General features: G+C 42.5%; 1 protein-coding gene across 1 annotated transcript in view; it reads right to left on the reverse strand.

Annotated features, from left to right (window-relative positions):
• Positions 1-18,167, reverse strand: part of ZRANB1 (zinc finger RANBP2-type containing 1) — a 1,697,020-nt gene that overhangs the window by 340,817 nt on the left and 1,338,036 nt on the right. The window contains exon 9 of the mRNA XM_044056199.1: positions 11,948-12,177. Within this exon, the coding sequence (XP_043912134.1) occupies positions 11,948-12,177 (230 nt within the window). The remainder of the gene's footprint in view (positions 1-11,947; positions 12,178-18,167) is intronic.

Here is an 18,167-nt window from a genome sequence, read left to right on the forward strand (position 1 = left end):
GTGCACAGCCACCAACTTAGGTCCTGTCTGCATTTGTCTGTGATCAAGATGGGATGGGATAGAGGCAAACTCTGAAAAGACGACTGGGCGAAGAGGAGCCACTATAATATTCGCATGTGCAGCCTCGCTAATGGAACCGTCATGATAGTGGATGCCATCATGCCTAGTAGTTGCAGCACTAGCCTTGCCTTTACGCGTGTCAAAGGGTAACCAGGACTGCAACAGTGAATACACTCGAACATCTACATTTATGGCAAGTGTACACAACTGTACTATGTTCATGCACTGTCGCAGTCATTACACTTGGGCAGATTCCCAAAGCTGCGGTTGGGAGGATGGATTCATACAGCATTAGGACCAGCTATAAGGCCCTGAAAAACAGCAGTGGCAAAGCCAGCTCTGGACTTAGAGAAAATTGGTAAGTGATAATGCTTGGTGAAAGTATGAACTGAATTCCAGGTAGCAGCTTCTAGAATATCCCTGGTAGAAACACCTCTGAGAAAGGCTGCTGAAGTAGATGCAGCCCTGGTGGAATGAGATCTGATCCCCTGGGGGATAGGTTTTCCATGGTGGTTACAACAGAAATGAATACAATGGCTTATCCATTTAGAAATGGTTTGCTTTGAAATAGCCTTCCCCTCTGCCCCTGCAGCAAGTGCTTCCAGCAGTTGTTCAGATTTTCTTCGAGATTTAGTCCTAAGTAGAATTTAAGTTGTCGGTGTACATCCAATGAATGCAGAATCCGCTCTCCCTTGTTCTGTGGATTGGGAAAGAAAGCTGGCAGATGAATGGACTGATTAAGAGCCACACTGGATACCACCTTGGGCATGAATGATGGATTGGTCCTGAGTGACACCCTGTCAGCATGAAAGATGATGAAAGGCTCCACTGCCATAAGGGCCTGTAATTCAGATATCCTTCTAGCTGAAGTGATTGCTAAAAGGAAGGCTGTTTTCCAGGAAAGAAATTTTAAGTCTGCAGTTGCAGCTGGCTCGAAAAGAGGTAGAGTGAGTTTCTCCAATATAAAGTTAAGGTCCCAAGCTGGGGTTGGGGCTCTCTTGGGTGGTCTCAAGTTTTTGGCCCCTCTGAGATACTGCTTTAGAAGAGGATGAGAGAAGAGGGGGGGGGTCTGTGTTGTAATGAGCTGAAACGGCTGAGGCATGGATTTTTATGGAAGAAAAAGACAGGCCCTTATGAAGCATCTCAGTTAAGTATTGCAAAATCTGAGGTAAATTGGACACTGCTGTGCTCATCCCTTGAGATTGATTCCAGGCACAGAATCTTTTCCATTTGTCAGCATAAAATTTTCTAGTACTAGGTCTTCTCGCCTTCAAAATGACATCCATCATAGGTTTGCTGAGGGATGCTAAGGGTGAATTTAAGTGATTAGCCTAGCTGCAAGATTCAATGTTTGGAGCGGAGGGTGCAGAATTTGGTTCTCCTGCTGAGACAGTAAGGAAGGTGTCTGAGGCAGGCACCATGGAGAAATGTGTGACACTGGGCAGGAGTGGGTACCAGTGTTGGCGAGGTCAGTCTGGAGCAATCAAAACCATTTTTGGTTTGTCCTGTTTGACTTTTAGTAGAACTTTGGAGAGCAAAGGCAGAGGGAGAAAGGCATAGACCAATAGGTTTTTCCAGCTGAAGGGCAGATCATCCACTTTCCAGGCTTTTTTGTGATGAGTTCTTGTGCAAAATTTGTCCAACAGGTAGTTCTGGGGTGAGGCAAATAGTTCTATGTCAGGGCTCCCCCATTTGCGTGTCAACATGTTGAAAATGTGTGGTTCCAGTTTCCATTCGTGAGGGTCCATGAGATTTCTGCTTAGTTCGTCTGCCAGAACATTCTGCTTTCCTGGCAGGAATTGAGCTTGTAGTTGTACTTGTTAGCTCAAGGCTGTGTTCCACAATGCCATGGCTAGTCTGCAGAGGGGGTAGGAATGTGTACCCCACTACTTGTTTACGTACCACATAACCATGGTGTTGTCCGTCTATCAGTAATTGTCCTGGATGAAGGTAGTCCTTGAAGGCTGTCAGTGCATACTGCACAGCTAGCATTTCTTTTTGATTGATATGAAGGTGCATTTGATTTGGGGTCCATTTGCCCTGAATGCACTTCCCTGCCAGAAGAGCAGCCGCCCCCCCCATGCATAGTCTGATGCGTCTGTAGTTAGGGTTTGGGCGGCAGGGGGTGGTGTGAATGGCAGTCCCTTGTTTTGGTGGCAGGCCTCAGCCCATCATAGGAACTCTAAGTGCAGGCAAGGTATGATAGGAATCATTGTTTCCAGGCTTTGACAATGTTGATGCCATAAACTTTTTAAGTACCACTGAAGTTTCCTCATAGGCAGTCTTGCATATGGAATTAGAAGAATGCATGAGGCCATGAACCCCAAGGCTTGCAGTATTTGCCTTGCAGATATAGCAGGGTTTTTGTGGCCGCCTGTTTGAAGTAAGTCACCAAATTAATTTGCTTTTCTGGCGTAAGGAAAGCCATCTGGGCAGTTGTAGTCAAGCTTGCACCCAGGAATGTAATTTTTTGAGAGAGTACCAGTTGAGATTTCTTTTCATTTATGGTGTACCCTACACAGGTTAGAAGTCTTTTTACAAACGTCAGATGTTTTACAAGAATGGCCTGGTTTTCTGCCTGAATTAGACAATCGCCGAGGTATGGATATATGTGAATATTTCTTGGCCTGCAAAATGCAATTACTGGAGCCAGGCACTTTGTGAATACCCTGGGTGCAGTAGACAAGCCAAAGGGCAGTGCAGAGAACTGATAATGCATGCAGCCTGCTTTGAAGCGTAGGAATCTTCTGCAAGATTCCCCAATTGGGATATGCAGATAAGCCTTTTTTAAGTCGAGAGTTGCCAACCAGGCATCCTTGCCTAGCATAGGAAGTAACTGGTGAAGAGTCAGCATCTTGAATTTTGGAATGTCCAGAAAGGTGTTAGAAAGGAGTAGACAGGTCCAGAATTGAACGCCATGATTTGTCTTTTCTAGGTACCAGGAAAAGTCTGGAATAGAAACCTTGTCCCTTTTCCTCTTCTGGCACTAGCTGAATAGCCCCCAAGTTTAGGAGGGAAAGTACTTGTTTCTGAGCCTCTGCCCACTGATTTGCGGGCAGGTCTGGCCACCCATTTGGAGTTGGCAGCATGTGGAAATAAAATCTGTATCCTGGGACACTATACTTTAAACCCATTTGTCCTGGGTTATAAGTTGCCAGTTTCTTGAATTAAGAGCCAGTTTTCCCCCCAAAGGGGTGGCTAAGCGGTAAGTACTTGGTAAATTCAAAGGGAAGTCATTGAGACTGTACCATAGGGTGGTGCCTTGTTGTTTCCAGACTTGGAAGTGGAAGCACCCCATTGCTTAGTTCTGCAAGTTCCTTGGGACTGAAACCTGGTGGTTTTGGAATGTCTGGGTTTGGCTGTAGTGGCTCTGGAAGGAGCTGGAAAGGACCAGTTCTTAGTAGGCCAATGCCTACTAAATCTAGGAGGTTGCACTTGTAAGAAATATTTCACAGTTTGCATAGATTTAGCTTTATCTTCCATCTTTTTTTAGAACTTCTTCAGCCTTATTGCCAAATAAGCGGTCCTGCTGTAAAGGAGCATCCAGAAGTTTTGCTTTAACATGATCAGGCAAAGACTGCTCCTTAAGCCAAGCTTGCATTCTAAGCACAGACCCAGTAACAGCAGCCCTGCAAGAGGCCTCTAAGGAATCAAAACCACATTGCAAAGTATGTTTGCCAACTTGTTCAGCTGAATGCAATAAATCCTGCAAATCTTTATTTTCCACACAGTCAGAAATCAACATAATTTTCTGTTTAAGCAGTCCCATGATATGCAGTTGATATTTTAGCATATGGAATTGGCAGTTTAAAGCCCTGATTGCTAAGGTTGCAGAAGTATAAACCTTTTTACCCCATCTATCCAGCGCCCTGGTGTCTCTATCAGAAGGGGTAGGATTTTTAGCAGTAGAAGCCTTAATGCCCTTGTGCCCCTGAGAAATGGTTTAAGGGTCCGCAATAGGATTTTTGAAAAGGAATTTGTGGGACTCAGGAACCCTGTAGTACCTGTCTGGTTTGCTAGGGGCTGGAGGCCATACTGGATTCCGAAAACACATCATCAACAATATCTAGTACAGGAAGTATAGCCAAAGGTCTACGCTGAGGAAGAAGAAGGAAATCCCTAAGCCTCTTTTTGGATTCAGAGAAATCCTGACTTTTCCAATGGAAATGCTCCCTTAAGGTATGTAAAGTTTCCCCAAAAGAGAAATCCTCAGGTGGAGAAGCAGAGGGAATGGAATCCTCTGCATCAGAGTCCTCAAAAGTAGGTATGGACAAATCCAGATCATTATGAGAGTCAGAAGAAACAGAGTCCTGTTCAAAAGATTCATAGCCAAATTCAATCCTAGGCCTCTTGGAGGGGGGGATGACTACCCCTGATTAGAGTAATTAAATCTTCAGCCATTTTGATCATCTGTTTTTGAGGCATAGGGGCCTGAACATGTGGCCTATGCATCAGTTTTTTTAGACATAGACAGAGATTTAGGCCTTAGCACTGAAGTTGGAGTCGGTTTAATATGCAAGTCTGTAGGCCAGAATACACCCTCAGAAGCCGGTGCCTGCTCAGCGGCTCCGGACCCATCCAAGGTAGAGACATCCGCGGGTTCCATATGTGAAACATCTTGCGGCATACCGGACTCCGAATGGGTCTCAGTAGAGGCCTGCGAATCAGAAATAGGGGGTATCAGGGGCTGCAAAAGCGCCTCACTGAATACTGGCGAACTGGCAACTGGCTTAGGAGAAGCGTCATTGGCAGTTTTGGACCTCAACGGCCTGTCTCTGTCTTTTTCTTTGTGTTTTTTCGGTATACCGGTAGTCGGACGGCTAACTGACGTCATTTCTGGATAATTAAACAGAGAACCGAAATATTTTGAAGCAAAAATGTACCGATGACAGATGAGCACAAAACCGACAGCAAGGTACGTCGTGGTCAGGGCCTAGGCAAGGAATACAGTACAAATGAAAATCCTTATGATGTATTTGCTTCCCACAAGTAATACAATTATTAACTTTTACTGACATCGGTAAGGAGCAAGAAAAAGTTTCCCCAACGGGGTACTTAGCTTTAAGTTGAAGACTTTGGTTCTGAAACTCGAAAACGAAAATTTCAGGAGTTGGCCGACCGGCACTTGCAAACTGCTTCTGCTTCGGGCACCGCGCGGCAAGAAAGACTGATGTAATGGTGTCGGCTGCATGTTTTATACCGCTGACAATCTGACGTCATGGAAGAAGGGACAGCAACCGATGCAGGACCCAAGACTTTGTTAATCAGGCCGACTGAGGGCAACCTGCCAGCAGATTACCCAAATGTAATGACTGCAACAGTGAAACATGACGAACATCTACCTGATCTGAAAGGATATTTTAGAGCTACACAGTTATGGCTCACATACACAACACAAGTACAAGGTTATAAATCAAAGGAGGAAAGGATGATAATGAAATTGGGGGGGGGGGCGAGAGATATGACGACAGTGCAGGATTCTGGATGCAGGTCCTTGTGGAGAATAAAAACAAGCATACAGAATATTACATTCATAAAGCAGCAGGAAGTTTTGTAAGAACTAAACGACCATGGGAACGGAGAAAGGAGATTTTACTGATAAAAATTACTGCAAATAGGGATATAGAAAACACGTAAGAGGGGGCTGGAATTTACTGAAGGAAATTAGCAAAGGAACCATGGTACTGGGAGCAAACAACTAGAGAGGGAAGGGTAATACAGTGGGATAAGGCAAAGCGGAATGTTGGACTGCATGTTAGAAACTGCATTCACTACTATGGACTGACAGAGTAGAAGCAAAAGTATAAGGGAAAACTAAGTGAATGATCACCACTAGTAGAGTTTTTAAATTTAGTCTAGAACAAAAGTTGCTGTTAAAAAGGGACAAATAGCAAAGAATATAAAATAGTGCATGATAACTATAAGAATTAGACTTTTTTTAGAAAATGTTTGGAAAATAGAATGAAAGAGCAATATGCAAAAGAACAAAGGGAGAATGTCTCCACAGATTCCAAGTATGCAATGAAGTCCAGAAGATTTAGGATTTTTGCTTGGAAGAGTCTACATAGGGTTTTTTTTTTTTTTTTTTTTTTTTACTCAAAACGGACTTTTGAGAATTCTTTCAGAAGGAGACAGCAAGTGCTGGAGCTGTGATGGGATATACAAAGGGAGTTGAGATGGTAACAAGTTGGCAGATTTTAAAAATTCCCTACAGTGTACTCTGCCAGAAACACTGGGGAAGCAAATGGTTGTAATAAAATAAATTATTCTTTTCAGCTGGGATATATAATTTGAATTTCTCAGACATGGCAAGGCCTTAATATGTTTAACGCTACTGCCTGCCACAAAGCAATAACTAGAAAATGGAAATCAAAATCTAAACTAACTGTAATTGAAGAACTGAACATTGCAAAGGAGATAAAAAAAACTGGAGATGGAATCTTTGGAAAAGGGAAGGGGCAAACTGCATAGAAATATGTGGAATTTGTGGAACCACTACATACAAAATAATGTCCAGGAGGAGTAATGAGATTTAATACAAGGCAGGAACTGAGAAATTTATGTAATGTTGGAGTAAAATGATAATTGTTAGAAAATGTATGCATGAAGATGAAAAATGTTTGCAATGATTTTTCTTTTCTATTATTGTATATGTATCCATTTCAATGTTTACAATTAAGAATTTAATAAAGGTATTAAAAAGCCTCAGCAAGACCATGATGAGAAATATGCACTACCAGCCCTTTCAAGTGCCGCTACTACATCTTCAAATAATGCGATAAGAATCAAGACTCAAACCCATAATGTTCCTTCCCTAACAAAACTAAGATCATCAAGTCACAATGGATACTGTATTATTACTCTCTATGAATTTACAAATACAGGAGGATGGGTTTAAATTTTTTTTGGACCTGATGTCTGCCTATTTGTCATAAGGTTGACGTACTCTTGACTGGTCAGTATTCTTTATCTGCAGTTTCCTAGATAGAGTTACATGGTTGTAATGAAATAATGCGTTGATGCCCTTTTCTTGAAAAACTAATGAAGCTGTTATACATTTTTTTTCTCTCCAAACAATGAATGAGTAGTTTATACTACTGTTTTTCTAATTGCCATAATGAAATGTCTTGATGTGTCACTCTTTGCAGATTTGTTTTAAATGTGTACAACTCTGAATTCAAGACAACTTGGAAATTGAGGTTTCACTGAGAAAGTGCAATCCCAAAAGGAGAACAATAATTTAAGTGCATTTTGTACCCAAGTGTTTTAGTAGAATCTGATAATTGTATTATCAGCTTGAAAAGACAACTGATACATAGCTGTTAATCTACAGGACTTTTTCGACAGCCCAGTAATAAGCATCATAGTTTACTTCCAGTGCAGAGTGGTGTTACTTCTACTAACTATATAAAATGCAGCACTAATACAGAGAATATCTTCTGAATTGTCAATACAGCAAAAGTAAAAATAATATTTTTGGGTGCAACAATCATAAGAATTTTTCCACCAAAATATTTTTAGCTGTAAAATGTTATTGTCTGTAGTAGCAAAAATGGTGTGGTCAAATTCAACTCCAAGTCAAACTGAAATCCTTCAGGGCAAATCTGCAATCTTGGGTGCATTTAGTACCAGTTTCCTACTAAACTGTCCTGCAACTTGACCTTGATCTATTATGAAAACTAACATATGGCCTTTTATATATGCGAACCAAGTGTGGGGGTTCATAAACCTTCAGTGTCAGTCTGGTTACACCACATACAGGGTTTCCATTCAAGGATGAGTTAGGGTTTCTGTTGTGGATGTGCACAACAGCAATGGCCTTGAATAAATCTTTATCATGCTGTAATATCATCAGATGTAAAGCTCATATATATTTCTCCAGCCTTTTTTTTTTTTTTTTACTTGTAATATGCCATGACTAAAGTATCATGGCTTGAAGCAGCGAGTAGCTAAAGTGATAAAAATAAGTTCTGGAAATAAATGAGTTCTGGAACGACCTGTACTGAAACTTTTGAGAGAAGAACAGCAGCAGTCTTCTGTACCAGCGGTAGTGGTGCTGCAGTAGCGTTATCGCCTCACAGGAAGACGTTGTCCCGTTCGATTCTCAGTTAGAGCGTCTTGTGTGTGGGAGACATGTGTGAATAGGCGTACCTTCATTGAAGGTTGTGCATCAGAGCTGGTAACTTGGCACGTAAAAATCCACTACCAAACATTAGCGGACCGGAGTTCCGCTGTGGCGACCCCTAACCGGGATAAGCCGAAAGACACAACAGCAGCAACAGTCTTCTGTGCAGTATTCAGCTCAGTATTCCTGTCACTGCCTACAAAATTTTGTAATAAGATCTCAAAAAGAGACTGTCATATGTTCCCAAATGTAGCTGGATATCTGCACTTGTGTGTCACTGGGCTAGTGTAGCAGGTTCATCTTTGGCTGTGCACCTTCTAGGCTGTCAGAAGCAGGGTTAGGTCACAAAGGAGAAAGCAGATTTTCCTTTCACTTGATGCATATGATCCTTAACTCTCTATCCCTCACCAAAGCACTTGTAGGAAGGGGAGACTTATGGATACAACAGGGGTTATGAGGGTTGGCTAGGTAGTCTAAAGGCAAAGGGCATTAAAAGAATATTTACTCACTCCCACCTAAAGTTGTACTTATGTGACGCAGTCAATGTACTGAGCTCAGAGCACTTGAAAGGCAGACTGCAAACAGTGGTTTGCTCTGGCTTAACAAAGGTCACTTTCAAAGGCACAGAACAGAACGTGGTATCTGCATTACATTTCTACCTTTTCTGATAAGTCTGCTGGTAGAATGCTGCCATTCTAGACTTACTTTCCCATAAAAAGACTTTCATGGGAAAACATGACTTTAAATATCCATGCTTTTACATTTTATGCTCAGACATTTCCTGCTGTGTGGATGTGAGGGTGTGACCAGATGACTGTCTTCTGGAAGAAGCACTTCTACCCAAAGTTACAAAAAAAAAAAATACTACTACTGACTGCAGATTCAAACTTCTAGGTGTTCTGTTGCAATGTCTGTCTGATAGTTAGCACAGAGGAACAAATCTCTGGCTTGTTAAAGAGCCATTTCTTGTACTAAGGGTGCAGAGTTTGAAACTTTCTTCTACTGTATGACCATGAGCAAGTCACTTAACCAGACACTGCTCTGGGGTAACTGGGAATTTGGGTTAGGTTTGTTAATGGTTTCTTGGACTGTACACCTAGTTACTAATTATGAACTATGGCTTCTTTTATAATGTTCAACACTTACTCATTACTGTTTAGTCTGTGCCCTTGCCTCCCCTGGATATACCCATGTCTCCTTTTAACAGTGTCAGCTATCTGTTTTTTGTTGAAAGGGTAGGGCTTTATGATTTTAATGTTATCAGTGATAGCAGTGTTTACTTCAAGTATACTAGGCACCCCAAATTATAGCATAAAATTGAAAGGCATGATGACACAACAGCAACGGAGTGGCCACTCTGCAACTAGAACATAAAGTAAATGCTTACTTTTTATTTTTCCATTTAAATTGTTAAAAAGTAAATTGTGCACTTATTTACAAAAACAACTATGTAGATTTGTGGTTCTTTGTTGACAGGCAATTCTCAACATTTTGAAATTAAGACAAATCAATCATCTGCACTCTGTATTATGTTTAAGTTGTTTAAATTTGTAAAAAAAAATAAAAAAAAAAAAAAAATAAAAAATAATACTGTTAGTTAAAACGGCAAGGCATAATGTTGATTTACTTGTTTAACCTAAAACATTTTTGTCACATTTAAAGATGTTTTTTCAGAGTTTCAAGAAATCAGCTCCCAGCGCAGATACAAACCTCATAAGCACAAGTGCTGGCAGGTGCAAATAAGTATATATATATATATAAAAAAAAAAAAAAAAAAAAAAAAGGTTGCTTAACCGATGGTAGCAACTATGAAGGGGTAGTTGGTTTTGGAAATCGGGAAACTTCATCTTGTTTATTTCCTACTGTACAGGTCTGAAATGGGGATGATGCCTCCTTAACCATCAAAAGTGTTCACTGCAGCAGAATTCCTCTCTGGACTGACTACAGTTCTTTATAAAGACAACTTGCATAATTTATGGTCTGTAATCAACAATATCCTGAATAAAGCAATTCCCTGTAAAATAAAAAAAAAAAAAAAAAATTAGGAGACTTCAACATCAACCTCCTCCACCCAAAATTCAGTGAAGTTCAGGACTACCTCTTCAACCTTGGCATAATGTACTAAGGCTATACCAGATCATACTTCAAAAGTTAGAGGGCCACACTCTGCTTGATTTGATAATTATTAATGAACTACACCATCATGACTAAGCTCTCCATCTTTTCAACCTTAAACACTGTACCATCATATTCGGCATTACGCCACAAACTGCCAGCATAGCTCATTACCTTCCTCCTTAAAACACAAATTTAAATAAACAACCTTAAACAATATCTTTCTCACTTTCACTGGCAGAAACTAACAATGAATGAGAACCCCTCAAATGTTGCCAGCTCAGTGACCAACCTCCTTCTCTCACTCACTCCAAGACTAATTCTTCCACAAGTCACAACAGTAATAAAACATCTCAACGATGATTAATCAAATAACTACAAACACTTTGCAATCTCAGAGATAGGGCCTGGAAGGAACAGAAAAGGAACTCCACACCTAGGTCAGTCATGACCATGCCACAACCTTGATAAAAAATCTACTTGACATTTCAAATCTAATTTCCTATCCGCTTCTCAGAAGAAAATATAACACAAAGAAATTCTGGAAAATACACCATTGATCTAGCTCATAAAGACACAATTAAAACAGCCTCGGGGGTATACCTCAACCACAGACATTTTTAAATTCACCTCACTCTCACCAAACAATTCTAGCATACCTCTCACCTGAACAGCATCACAATGCCACACCTCAGACTCCCTTTCTATCGTCTTTAAAAATATACCAAGCTAAAGACATGCCTCTGCTCCTAGATAAAATCCCAAACCAATATCGCACAGCAAGTACAGGATGATCATGGTCCAATAAAAAAAAAATGCACATGGAGTGAAAATCTTTCAGCTAACTACAGTACACACATTTAATGAGAAATGTCTGCTAAAGTAATACTGCAGTAAAACAGGTATGTAGGAAATCATGAAAAGGATCCAAGTAATAATGGAAGTCAAAACACCCCTGAAAATGAAAGGAAAAATTCAACACCTAAAACATGTTGACAGAAAAAAAAAAACCCAAGAGAGAGAACTAGAAATGGAAAAAAATCTGAAAATGCTGTACAGTACTTCTTCCCTGTGGAGATATGTGAAGGACAATTAACTACTTGTGAACCAATACAAACCACGTAACTGCCTGGCAAGACCAGCACAACACTGCACTGGCCAACACCTCTTTCATATGAGGCTCATGCTAGCTAAAATTCAAGATGGATGGATGGATGCCATCTAAAATTGGTTTGATGTCAAATGCATGATGCCCTGCTCAGATGGGCTGCACTGTGAAACTTGCCAGGGTGATCCAATGGTTTTCTGAGATGAGCACATCAAGAGCAGCTTACTGCCCAGAAATACACCTCAAAAGAAAAACTTAATGCACTACTATGTTTGCTGATTTATAAAGTAATATTTCTAACAAAAATCAGGCGTCACAATTATTGTAAAACAATTCAAATAATTAAAAATACACCAGACATATACATAACTTTCTGCTGCTATGGTACCTTAACACAAAAAAAAACTGCATCAGTTCAGCCATGTCACCAGTAGGAAATAAAAAAAACAAATGCTGTTAGAGCAGACAGTTTTTGAGTTAAATTAAGTATTCACCTTCAACAGTTTATATGAATTTTACAGAAAAAAAATGCAATTTACCTCTTGTGCATTTAGGAAGTGAATGTGCAAAAGCTTCCTTTCACTGTCAACCAATGGTAAGAAGGTAACTGTAACATCATCATCGGTGTTTAAATTAGCACCAGCACCACGATTATCAAAGCCATCGTTCTCCATTGCAACAAGTGCTGAGAAGTGCCCTCTTGTGTAGCCTAAAGCTATAGGACTTTTCCAGCAAAAACTCTGCTCCCAAAGTAATGGTAAATACACACCTAAAAAAAAAAAAAGAAAAGAGGAATGCATATGTAGTAAGTAAATTTATAAGAAATGCACTATACTGTTTTGCTCAACCTGAAAACATTTTCACGTGACATATTCATCACATACTATCTAAATAAATCAATCCTTGGCTTTCTTCACTATATGACAGGCTCACTAAAAACCTTATTCACTGTATAGGAAAATTATTAATTTTATATTACTAGTGCTCTGGTGCCAAGTTGTACAGTTAAGGATTTCGACCAACCTTGGTATGGGGCTGCCAACTAGCTTGAGAGTATGCTTTTAAAAAAGTCAGGGAATGCTGCAATGTCAGAGAAAGAGCAGTTGTGTAAAATATTACCATAATCATATATGTCCTTCTCTTCCATGTTGCAGTATTCATACTGTGGGATTTTCTGCCTTAGACGACCCAATGTAGGCTCCTACACAAAAGCTTAAGCCTGGTTGCTGTATGTGCATGGGACGTCACACGCAGGGCCTTAAATCAGTGACCATAAATGGGACGTCTGCATGCACAGACCTACGAACTTGAAGTCTAGGATAAGGTGTGTACCAAAGAACAAGTTGAGGCTAAGGAGCATATGTCCCTGAAGGGCTGTACAGATTAGCTTGTAGGGAGTGGATAGAGAGGTCAAAGACCCACCACCCAGAGGAGATAAAAAAAGGGGGGAATGGACGGTGGGAAGGAACACTGCAACATGGAAGAGAAGGACATAGTACAGTTGTGTACATACCATAAATCTAGATGTTCGAATGTACTCACTGTTGCAGTAATCACACTTGGGTTATCTGCCTGCAGGTAGCCCTCAGTCGGCCCGAATACCCGAGACGTAGTATTTCTGTGTAGGATGCTGTTGATCCAGGACTGACGTCAGTGGTATAAAAACAGGCAGCCAACATCATTACATCAGTTTTCCTTGCCTCAAATGTCAGGAGCCCCCCAAATAGGGAGCTAGGTTATGGTGGGGGAAAAACACCACAAGTAAAAAGTAAATACCAATACCACAGAAGGGGTTAGTAATAGCCATAGATAGGACAGAGAGAAAACCAGGGGGCTGGAGGGAGGGAAACCAGGACTGCAACAGTGAATACACTTGAACATCTACATTTATAGTAAGTGTACACAACTGTACTATGTTCTTCGTGTTTCACTGTTGCAGTCATCACACTTGGGTGGATTTCCAAAGCTGAAGAAGGGTGGAGGCAGTCAAGAAGAGTTAGGCCTTGCAAGACTGCTGTAGCAAATCCTGACCTGGATTTGGAAAAGATAGGCAGTTGGTAATGCTTGGTGAAGGTGTCTACAGAACTCCAGGTAGCAGCCTCCAGGATGTCCCCGGTAGGGACTCCCCTGAGATGCTGCAGAGGTATATGTTGCCCTAGTGGAATGTGTTCTGCCCCCCTGAGGGGTTGGTTTCCCATGGTGCTTGTAGCAAAACTGGATGCAATGTGCTATCCATTTGGAAATAGTTTGTTTTGAAATGGCCTTGCCCTGTGCCCCTGTTGCAAAGCTGACTAGTAGCTGGTCTGATTTTCTGAAGGGCTTAGTCCTATCAAGTTAGAATCTGAGCTATCTGTGCACGTGAACAAAACATGCTGGAGGGATAAGTTCCTGACCCAGAGACTCCCCATACGCTGGAATAGATTGCCCATACATGTCAAGCAGAGTGCTTCATTGGCCCTCTTCAAAAGGAACCTTGATGATTGGATGGGAGATAGGAAATTCACCCCGGGGATCATGTCAGTCACCCTGCTAGACAGGGGCCCAGAGAAGTAAATATTGTGGGAAGAAATTTCCAGGGAATTGTTATGGCTAGGCTTGCATAGGCCTTAGGGCCGATAGCCTAGTACCAACCTATGAATGTCTAAGGAATCCAGGATCCTTTCCCATTTATTTTGAGGATTAGGGAAGAAGGTTGGCAAACGGATGGATTGAATGAGAGCCACACTGGACACTTTACGCATAAAGGAAGGGTTAGTCCTGAGGGAAACCCTGTCAACATGGAAAATAATGAAGGGTTCCACAGCCATCAGTGCTTGTAGCTCAGACACTCTTCTAGTTGAAGTGATGGCTAGAAGCAAGGCTGTTTTCCAAGAGAGGAATTTTAACTATGCTGATGCAGCAGGTTCAAAAGGGGAGAAGCATGAGCTTTTTCCAGTACAAAGTTAAGGTCCCAAGCAGGGGTGGGTGCTCTCCTTGGTGGCTTTTGCCCCGCTCAGGAACTGTTTGATAAGAGGGTGCGAGAAGAGAGGTGGCTCAGTGTTGTAATGAGCAGAAATCGCTGAGGCATGTATCTTAATGGAGGAGAACAGGCCTTTGTGGAGTAGATCTACTACGTAATCCAGGATAAGAGGCAGAGAGGGCAGTGTTGTGTCCTCTCCTTTAGATTGAATCCATGAGCAGAACCTTTTCCACTTATCAGCATAGGATTTTCTTGTACTGGGTTTTCTGGCTTCAGGAATGATGTCCAGCACCAGTCTGCTTAAGGTCGCTGGGGGAGAATTCAAGGAATAAGCCAGGTTGCAAGATTTAAGATTTGCAGTTGTGGATACAGAATCTGTCCCTCCTGCTGAGAGAGGAGGGTTGGATTCTGGTGTAGGTGCCAGGGTGGCACCAATGTCAGGCTATGCAGGAGTGGGTACCAGTGCTGGTGTGGCCAGTCCGGGGCAATCAGAATTGTCCTTGGTCTGTCCTGTTTTATCTTGAGTAATACTCTTGAAAGGAGGAGCAGAGGGGGAAAGGCACAGATTGAGAGATCTACCCACTGAAAAGACAGGGCATCCACTTTCCAGACCCTGCTGTGAGGATTCCTGGTGCTGAATTTGCTGAGTTGGTGGTTGTAGGGGGAGGCAAAGAGATCCACCTCTGGGGTCCACCATTTCTGGATCAGAAGGTTGAAGGTGCTGTGCTCCAATTGCCACTCACGTGGGTCTAGGAGGTTTCTGCTTAAGTCGTATGCCAGTATGTTTTGTTTGCCTGGCAGGAATTAAGCTTGCAGATGGACTTGAATGTCCAAGGCCGTGTTCCACAGGGCCATGGCTAGCCTGCAGAGTGGGTAGGAATGGGTTTCCCCCTGCTTGCTGATGTATCACATAACTGTGGTGTTGTCTGTTTTTATTAGCAGTTGTCCTGAAAAGATTAGGGATCTGAAAGCTGTCAGGGCATTCTGTACAGCTAGCATCTCTTTTTGGTTGATGTGCAGACAAATTTGACTTGGGCTCCAGTGGCCCTGAATGCATGTTCCGTCCATGTGTGCCTCCCCAGGCATAGTCTGATGCATCTGTGGTTAGGGTCCGGGCGGCTTGGGTTTGAGTAAATGGCAGTCCCTTGTGGTTGCATGCTTCTGCCCACCAGAGGAACCCTGTCCTTAGACAGGTTATGATAGGAATGACTGTTTCCAGGTCATGAGAATGTTGGCACCAAAGACTTTTTAAGTACCACTGGAGTTTCCTCATATGCAGTCTTGCATATGGAATCAGCAGTATACATGAGGCCATGAACCTTAGGGCTTGCAGTATTTTTCTTGCAGATAGATGGGTTCTGGTAGCTATTTGTTTGAAGTAGTCTGTCAATTGGACTTGTTTTTCTGAGGTAAGGAATGCCATCTGGGAAGATGTGTCCAAGCTTGCTCCCAGGAATACAATCTTTTGACTGGGTACTAGTTTTGATTTATTTTCGTTGATGGTGTACCCCAAGGAAGTGAGAAGGGTTTTCACAAATGTCAGGTGCTGCCGCAGCAATTCCTGACTGTCCGCCTGAATCAGGGAGTCATTCAAGTATGGGTAAATTTGGATATTTCTCTGCCTGCAGTACGCAATGGCTGGAGCCAGGCATTTTGTGAATACTCTGGGCACAGTACATAAGCCAAAGGGAAGTGCAGAGAACTGATAATTCATAGACTCTGCTCTGAAACATAGATACTTCCCTGCATGATTCCCTTATGGGGATATGCAGACAGGCTTCTTTTAAGTCTAGGGTGATTAACCAGATATCCTTGGCTAGCATAGGAAGAAGCTGTTGCAGGGTAAGCATTTTGAATTTTGGTACCACCAGGAAGGCGTTGAGGATGGAAAGATCCAGGATTGGGTGCCAAGAGCCCTCTTTTTTGGGTACCAGGAAGAGTTCTGAGTAGAATCCATGACCCCATCTGTTCTACTGGAACCGGCTGAATAGCTCTGATACTGAGCAGGGAAAGTACTTGGTTTTGAGCCTCTGCCCACTGGTTTGGAGGAAGGTCTGGAAACCTGCTTGGGGTTGGCAGTGAGCAGTGAATGGAAATAAAATTTGTACCCTTGGGATACAATGTTGAGGACCCACCAGTCCTGAGTGATCGACATTCAGTTTTTTTGCATGAAGGGCAAGTTTTCCTCCTAAGGGCACAACCAATTGGGCAGGGCTGGGGGGGGAGTGGAGTAAAGAACTCATTGTGAGCTATTTCCGTAAGGAGGTGGCTTACCACTCCCTGCTTTAGGAGTGGGGGCACTCCATTGCTTAGATCTCTGCATATCCTGAGACTGAAGTCTGGGTGGTCTGTTTCCCCTGGGTCTGGTTTGAGAAGGCCTGGAGGGGACTGGAAAGGACCAGTGTTTGGAAAGGCAATGCCTACTGAATCTAGGGGGTTGCACTTGTAAGAATTATTTAACAGTGTGTACAGACTTAGCTTTTTCTTCCATCTTTTTAAGAACCTCTTCTGCTTTGGTGCCAAACAAACAGTCCTTATTCAAAGGAGGATCTAGTGACTTTAATTTGACGTGGTCTGGCAAGGTCTGCTCCTTCACCCAAGCATGTTTTCTCAGTACAGATCCAGTGACAGCTGCCCAGCAAGATGCTTCTAGGGTGTCAAAGCCACACTGCAAAGTATGCTTGCTGACTTGGCTTGCAGAGTGTATAAGCTCCTGCAATTCTTTATTTTCTGCACAGTCTGAAAAGGTTACCACTTTTTGTTTAACAAGTTCCATAATATGTTGCTGATACTTTAGCATGTGAAACTGACAATTCAATGCCCTAAAAAAGCAAGAGCTGCAGAGGTATATATTTTCTTACCCCATTTGTCTAAAGCTCTTGAGTCCCTGTCCAAAGGGGTGGGATTCTTGGTTGTAGTAGCCTGGATACCTTTAGGCCCCTGGGAAATGATCTCTGGGTCAACAGTAGGATTCTTGAAAAGAAATGTGCGAGTGTCAGGTACTCTCTAGTGCCTGTCTGGTTTCTTAGGGGCAGGAGGTAAAGTGTCAGGAGTAAGACTGGATTCCATAAAAACATCATCCACAACATCCAGGACAGGGGGTACTGCTAAGGGCCTGAGTTGAGGCAGCTCTAGAAATTCTCTGAGGCTCTTTTTGGACTAAGGACAGTCTTGCCATTCCCAGTGGAAATGCTCTCGTAAGGTATGCAAGGTTTCACCAAAAGAAAAATTCTCTGGAGGGGAGCCAGAGGGAATGGATTCCTCTGCATCTGAATCCTCATAAGCAGATAAGAACATGTCTTTGTAATCAGAAATTTCACGTCATAATCAGAAATTTCAGAGTCATCGGACTCCTGGTCTGTAGAAGCTGGAGGAGACTGGACTCTGTCTCTTAGCAGGGGAATGCTGACTTCCCCTAATCAGCATAATAAGGTCTTCAGCCATTCTAAGCATTTGTTTTTGTGGTATGGGAGCAGGTGCATGCGCTTTGGTCATCGGTTTTCTAGGCCTGGTGCGTACCCTGGACCTAAGAAACTCGGTAGCGTTGGTTAAAAAGGAAGTCGGTTTGAGTCGAACATCGGTTGAGCGAATAACTGCCTCAGAAGCCAGTGCCTGCTCAGTGGCTCCGGACCCATCCAGGGTAGAGACATCCGCAGGTTCCACAGTCGATGAAGAGTCTCGCGGCATACCAGACTCTGAATGGGTCTCAGTAGAGGCCTGCAAATCCATTGAAGCGGGCATCAGGGGGTGCGAAAGCACCTCACTGAGTACCAGTGGATTGGCGACTACCTTAATGGAAA

This window comes from Protopterus annectens, chromosome 14.part0, assembly GCF_019279795.1.
Source record: "Protopterus annectens isolate FY-2018-M chromosome 14.part0, PAN1.0, whole genome shotgun sequence".
NCBI classification, from domain to species: Eukaryota; Metazoa; Chordata; order Ceratodontiformes; family Protopteridae; genus Protopterus; species Protopterus annectens.